This window comes from Ornithodoros turicata, chromosome 4 (genome assembly GCF_037126465.1).
Source record: "Ornithodoros turicata isolate Travis chromosome 4, ASM3712646v1, whole genome shotgun sequence".
Taxonomy (NCBI): Eukaryota; Metazoa; Arthropoda; class Arachnida; order Ixodida; family Argasidae; genus Ornithodoros; species Ornithodoros turicata.
Genome location: NC_088204.1, coordinates 70,006,083 through 70,013,302, shown reverse-complemented (window position 1 = coordinate 70,013,302; position 7,220 = coordinate 70,006,083). Strand labels below are relative to the sequence as shown.

The following is a 7,220-nucleotide window of genomic DNA, read 5'->3' as shown; positions in this document are numbered from 1 at the left end:
CCCTGCTCCGCTCGAAATCTTCCGCTTTGTTTAGAAAGGGTACAGTGTTATCCTCGTGTGTATACGTACGTTTTTCGTTGGGAATCGGAGCGGGTAATTTCAAACGTTCGGAAGATAACTTGACCGCCATTCCCCTACAGCGGGCTTCTAAACAGATAGTAACCTTTTTTTCTCTCTCGCTCTTCTCGTCTCCTTCTTCCTGGTACAACAGTGTTTCTAAAGGTTATTATATGATGCAGTCGGTATGCACTTTCTTTAACGATTCTGTACCATGCCGCACATTCCAAGGTTGAGTTATACACACTGTTCGTTTATAGTCCTCGATTCATTTTCCAGCCCTGCTGTCCTAGAAAGAGTACATCTTAGAGAGGGAATTACTGTTGTTACACACCGCTATGACGTCATCTTCCTTTTTCTCGAGTAACACGGAGGGAGTTGGGGGTGGCGTCGGGTATATGGTAACGCAGTAGCACAGAAGAAAAAAAAAGATGACGACTGCATGTGTTACTTCGTGGTGTTGGGAAGGGGGCGGTATCATTTTTTCTAAAGAAATAAAAAAAATAAGAAAGAGTGGGCGGGTGGGCCTTGCCCCAAGGCCCGTGGTGATGGACCTTCACCTTTCCCTCATGTTCCATGTTTTCTTATCCTTCCACGCGACGTTCCATTCCGACGTGGTATCCCGAAGAGCACGAAAAGCGGACGGAGGAATGTTGTGATTGTGAAATAAGAGTGGCTGTCTAGAAACATGGGTGGTTGGGAAACATAGGTTTATGTGGAATTCCCGCGTTGATGTTCGCCTGTTCCCATTTCGGCGGTATACGGAAACAGAAACTTTCCCAAAAGTAATTGTCACTGTTAACAACCTGTGGAATGTTCATTATTCCTTGACGATCATGCCATTAGCTTGTTTTCATTGTTTACGCTGTGTTAGTGCAGTACATGCTTTGGTACGGTTAGCGACTTTCAGACAAACGCGCCACAGAGCTGTGATATAGAATATCTGACTTTCTTTGGGCTTTTCTGCCGTTGGTTTAGCGCGAGATCAAAACACGTGTCCTACCAACTAGTATAGAAGCTTGCACTCACTGTTCCGACATTAAAGCTGTTGTGACGCCTTGTTCTGCCATTGTACCGCATATCAGAACATGGAAGGAAGGAATGGGTATTTTTCTACGTGTCTTACTCGACGACACAGAAACTCTTAAACACACGTACGTCTCAGACTACGTCGAGACTACGTCGAGGGCTACGAACATTTCGTCGAGGGCTACGGACATTTCCATTATTAGTTCTGAGTACGTGGCCTCTCTCGCGCTGCCTGATTGGCTGAGACGTCTTGAGTGATGCAAGAGCTGGGTGAGATTCGAAATTCGAGGTGCTAATTTTGTGTGCGTCTTTTTCCCGTTTGCCGTAAAGGTTAGAATGCAGGCTTACAATGATACAAATATAGTGGTTAAGATGATCGCTTTCCACGCCGAGATTGGGAGGTGACACGGGTTCGAATCCTCTCACCGGCTGTGCTGTCTGAGTTTTTCCGTGTGTTTTCCGAAGACTTTCCAGACGAATGTTGGCACAGTTCCTTTTGAAGTAGGCCCAGAACGCACACTAACCCTCGCTGTCTCTCACCCTTCCTGCTGTCCTCTCTTCATCTGTCCACGTCTGTACGCCGCTCATAGCCACAGTTGCTTCGGGGCGCTAACACGGAATTTAAAAAAAAAATGACGCAAATAATTGTCCTTCGTATATCTAATCGACTTGAATTGATAACCTGGGACAAAGTGTCGCAAGCTGTTTATGAAGGAGAAGCACTACAGTAGGTGACTACTAGCACAACAGCTGCTGCAGACGCTTCCAACTTATCGTGCAACTTTAAAATGTGAAAAGTCATTGCTCAACAATGGTCCACTTTCTGTGCGCAGCTGTTATACATATTCGCGATTGTTGCTCACCTTACTGCAGGTGTGTCCGAAACTGCGAAGCATAGCGTCATTGGTTGCCACTGTTTGTCCTGATGTCGCATGTTTCAGATCTTTCATCGATAACCTACCGTTAAATTATGAAGCTGTACTCTCTCTGCAGGGCTCAGATATTTCGAAGAAGAGCAATGACATTCAATTTAGTTTGCGCAATTCTGTGCTGCATCGTCGTCAGCGTTCCTGCAGGAGCTTCAGTGGATGCTTGGGAGGTAAGTCACTTTTGCGCGGTACACACTTTTACGTGTACTTGCCGCGAATACGTGTAACATAAGGGATCCGCTGGACTGCTTTCGTGCATACGGGCATCACAAATGTAAGCCAATGAACGCAATCCGTGACATGTTTGTGTAGAAACACTGGTCAAAACTTCGAGGAAGTTGCGGGAAACTCATATCAATATAACCAATATGGAAACTGTAAAACAACATATATAATGTATTTTTTTGCTGTATTTCCTAACCACCTAAAAAATTCTTCAGATGTTAGTGAGACAGATATAAGTAAAAGAGGACTAAACTGAGGATCGATTACACCATCCGGTCCCAAAGATTGCTGTTGCGCCCCATATTAGTTCCCTGACCCTAAAACCTATACTCCCTACAGCTGCAACATAGTTCCCAAACTTTCAATAACCTCCCTGCAGTTAGCCCTGATATGGACTACTGGTTGCTGTTCATGACGCGGTCCCGGTTGGACTAGTGGTGCAGGCTGGCGATAGGGAGGAGGAGGACAGCCGGGAATGTAGTCCCCGGGCCTCTTCAAAGTCTCGTCCAACCCAAGGTCCGACGGTTGCTAGCACTGGAAGACATCAGCGGGGTGGGGGGTGGGGAGGATGAAGACATGAAATAGATGGTACCCGTATATTTCTCTTATCGGCCCTGCGTGTATGTCTATCTCTAAAGTCCGTACTCTTTCATTGCTTCCAGGGGATGCAGCAGTCGGACCTGTACTATTTAGTGCAAGTAGGGTACCCATTCTTAGTTGGCATGATCTCTAGATGCGTCTTCTTGAGAATTATTCATCGAAACGAGAGCGACTACACAATATTGGGCGTAATGGGATACTATCACCCTGGGAAGAAAAAATAGTAAGTTCACGCTTCCACATGTTGCTGCTGACAGCGTCTGAAGTGACTGTGCCGTTGCTTCAGCGACACCTTTTTAGGGTACCTTAGGGCAGAGTTAGACGAGGAAGGAGTCCGGAGTCGAATGGCGGTTTCCTATGTTGACTACTATGTAGAAGGTAAGTCAATTGGCTGGCCATCCCAAGTCGTGGGAAAACTCTATCTTGTACCGATGTGCGCGGCTCACATAATTGTAGAATACATATCTAGTATACGTGGTGCACTTACAACCGGCTCAACGTCAACGCTGCTAACACTGAGATTGTTTCCTCTACCCGTAAAACAAATGCTTCTCTCTTTCGCTGCATGTCAAGTGCTGAAATATCTCGGGTTAGTGTCCGTGATCTTGGAGTCAGCTTTGGTGCCAAACTGACCTCCCATGATGATGTCGCTGCAGTACGTCATTCTGCTCTTCGGACACGGGGTTACTTATCTTATGCGTGCAAAGTTCTTGGGACTGCTTCTGTTTTTGTTACACTCTACAAAACATTCGCAGACTAAATGACACCAAATGGCGCGCAATGTGGTGCAGCCTTGCATGTGCAAGACATATTCCACATGTGTATAAGTATGTAAACGAGCATCTTAAAATAATTATGTAAAGCTGTACTTTAGTGAACTAGCAGTAAGTAGTAGGTAGTACTACAAAGTAAGCATTTTTGTAAACCTACATTCCGTTTCATGTGTGAAGAACTCGGACACGAAGCAGTCTACCAGGATGGAAAGGGCTGTGGGATTATGAAGATTACCAGCCTGCCTACCGGATACCCTTATGACATAAAGAATAGTAAGTACTGACGTTTTCAGTTACCAAGCATGACATGTGTAAAAGTGATTTTTCTTTAAAAAAATTGTGACACCGTGTAAAGTGTTCGCTGAAAGCGGTTCCCTCGACGTACGACGGAACGACGTTCGAACGACGAACGATGTTCGTCGACAACTTCCTGCCGACGAACGCTAGTACATCAGAAATGCTTGTCTACTGACATGCGCTGGTTTTTAACAACGCGCAGTTAGATATCACCTCCGCTCTTCTCCATCGCCTTCTTTCTTCCTCTGGCGTTCCTTCTTCGCTTGTTGGCTACTTACACGCGCGATCCCGACGTCTTCGCTGCGATTGTACACGTCTCGCATAAAAGAGCGTCGGCCAATGATCAGCATTCGACCCGGAGCGCCGTGGTATGCAGCGGCGTACGGCGGTAGCAGGGTCAATATTCCCCAGACGACACCCTTGCCGACAGCCGTCGTGGCGTTATTCCCTCGCAAAAAAAAAAAAAAACATATATATATATATATATATAATAAACACGTTCTCTTGTCGAGCGTAACACTACGGTTGATAACGAGATTTTTATAGATAAAGAGGATAGATTTTTTGTCCCCTTGTCTCGGGTTTTTACTGGAACAGCCGCGTAGCCAGACGGAGGTTTTGCGAGTGAAATCCTACCCTCCTTATGTAAAGGTCCCAAAGGCCCTCATCCCCCGCCCCGAAATATTTTCCCGGATATGGTACTGCTCCGGAACATTTCTTCTGTCAAACAGACACGAAAAAAAAGTGTCACTGTGCCTTTAGCGGATCCCACAACAATCGACAAGCGTCCTTCCACACACACACACACACACACACACAGAGAGAGAGAGAAGACAAAAAAGCACGAGCAAGTATATGAAGAAATGAACGAATCTGAGTATTCGCAATGCTATAATTTCCGGACTAGCGTCTCAGTAGCGTCCTGCGTTTCGTAGTGAAGACAGTGGCTCCCAGTGCCCCTCCATGGTCTCTGTCAAGCCCAGTCGCCTGCCTAACTGTTCCTGGCCTGCATGGAAGGAAAAGGGACACAGCCCCGTGTGTCGCCAAGCAGCTTACACTGGGCATGATGAACGACAACTACACGGCGTCAACGTCAGTTTTCACTGACGGGTCATCTACTCGGGGTGGATCGTCCTCGGCATTTGTCATTTCATCTCAGTCAGTCTCCTGTGGTCACCGTCTTTCTCACAGAACATCGTCTACGTGTGCCGAGCTTTACGCCATTCTATTTGCTATGCAAAAAATATCAGCCAGTTCAGCTCAGTCCTGGGTCGTCTTTAGAGACTCAAGACCCGCGCTCCAGTGTGTGGCCAACTTGGGGATACGTGGATTCCTCGGTCCTGTTGTCTTTGACATCCTGCAAGCTTATATAAAGGCGACAATTGTAGGGCACACTGTAGTATTGCAGTGGTTCCCCGGACATGTCGGTATCAGCGGCAACGAAGAAGCAGACAGAGCCGCATTGAACGCCCATCAGCACGCAGCCTTTTCCCCGATAATGATGTCGTCGGGCGACCGAAGACACCTCCTCTCGACTCTCACCGGTCCCAAGATGCAGGCTCAGTGGGTACACGACATAGCTCACTCCTTTCTCTCTGATGTAGACCACACGCTTTCTCTAGTCCTTCCTCCGCGACTGCCGCGCCCTTTAACTGCTCTCTTCCACCGCATGAGGATCAACGTTGCCTTTACACCTGCCTTTCAACACCGTCTCGGCTCCACCTCGTTTTCCCTCTGCCCCACTTGTGGAGTGCACGGCGACCTCAGCCACGTCATCCTGGCTTGTGGGCAATACGACCACGAGCGTGCCCTAATGGAACTCTCTATGCAACGCATTGACAAGCGGCCGTTCAACCTAGCGAAGATCCTCGGTCCGTGGTCGAATGCTGCCCACCAGGCGCAGGGCCTTCGTCTTCTGGCGGAGTACTTGTGCTCCACCGGTCTGGCGACGGCTCTTCGAAAGCCCCATCATCATCCCTTCATCCTCCCCCAACGCGAAATAGGGCAGTGTACCGCCTCAGCGGCGGTGAATCGCACACCCCATCACCATCCAATGTATGTGTGTGTGTGTGTGTGTGGTGTATAGGGGCTATGAATGCTACTGACAACTACTGGATAATGGTTTATTCAGTCTTAGCACAGCAATTCCGCTTAGCGTTCTAATTCAGTGCCATATTTCAAATGCGTATTCTCACTTTGCAGCGTGCGAAATGTGGGCAACCGATGACGCCGCTGCAGAGCTCAATCCAGAGTCACCCTGTATGATCAAATACGAGCAACTCGGATGCACACCAAATGAGAAGCCGTACAAAAGAAGCTGCGAGGTTCCGCCCAGGACATTGACTTGCGACAACAATGATCCCTCTCTCTGCATGTGCCCCATCGGCTCGGAGATGGAAGAAAAGTGGCTACATACGTACAGTCGCCCGTGAAAACCTTCAAGGTGATTGTAGCGTCCTTCCGGACTATCGTGAAATGTTCTAAGCTCCTTGGTTCCAACTCTGTTTTATGACTTCGACCAATACCTTAGCCATGAAGAGACAGTGACATTTACTACTTGTTGTTTTAGGAACCGTGAGAGTATTTTTACCCAGTTGATCACCGACAATTATCGCAACGAGCATTTCACACGAAATGCTTCAGCAGAATTTGCGTAAATTTGTGTAATTTCAAAGAATACACTGAAAGAGTTGAAGCCGGACATTGAGAGCGTTGTTCCTCCCTGGAGATATGAGTCAACGAGTAAGCCTAGTCGACCTATAAGTGTCTGGACGCCGCGGAGATCTGTGGCGACAAATATCGCGGTTGCGATGGCAACAGCGAAGAAGCGATGCTTGACGATAACCAGTGCCGGCGTCTACGGAGGGGGATGGGGAAATTGTCTCCTCCCACCCCCTATGCCTGCCTCAAGGGTGCCTAAAAAACACATTTCGTGCAGGAAGGACGATATGATAACGGGATACGACGAAAGGTGAGAAAGAAAATCAAGGATAGGGTAAGGTGGAGTAAGATGAGACAGAAATTTGCAATTAAATATAGATTTTTTCGTGTTTAAAAAAACACACAGACCCATATGCACATTCTCAGAGGTCTAGAGCTTCTGATCTGTAAATCAGAACGGGCAGAACTGGTTCTAAGATAAACACAGAAGAAGAAATTCAAAACTGCAGATCGTCTCATCTAGCGCCATCCCTCTGACATTTTCTTTTTTTCTTTTCTCCTCTTTTCTTTCACTCTATTAAACATATCCCCCCGCTCAGGGAAAGACTAGACAGCGCGTGGGGCAAGATGAGACACGCCGTGGTAATGA

The 7,220-nt window shown here is 47.4% G+C and overlaps 1 protein-coding gene across 1 annotated transcript; it reads left to right on the top strand.

Moving 5' to 3' along the window:
• The first annotated feature begins 1,768 nt into the window (after positions 1–1,768).
• LOC135393401 (uncharacterized) lies at positions 1,769–6,611 on the top strand. The gene is made up of 5 exons (XM_064623848.1): positions 1,769–2,185; positions 2,903–3,063; positions 3,127–3,218; positions 3,791–3,886; positions 6,113–6,611. Exons 1-5 carry the CDS (start codon positions 2,057–2,059, stop codon positions 6,340–6,342), a joined length of 708 nt encoding a protein of 235 aa, XP_064479918.1. The 5' UTR covers positions 1,769–2,056; the 3' UTR covers positions 6,343–6,611.
• Positions 6,612–7,220: the final 609 nt, after the last annotated feature.

Bases quoted from the DNA above. Each gene is read 5' to 3' on its own strand.
- LOC135393401 (XM_064623848.1), top strand. From the start codon at position 2,057: ATGAAGCTGTACTCTCTCTGCAGGGCTCAGATATTTCGAAGAAGAGCA. The intron at 2,186-2,902 runs GTAAGTCACTTT...CATTGCTTCCAG, and splicing joins CTTCAGTGGATGCTTGGGAG to GGGATGCAGCAGTCGGACCT. The intron at 3,064-3,126 runs GTAAGTTCACGC...CCGTTGCTTCAG, and splicing joins CACCCTGGGAAGAAAAAATA to CGACACCTTTTTAGGGTACC.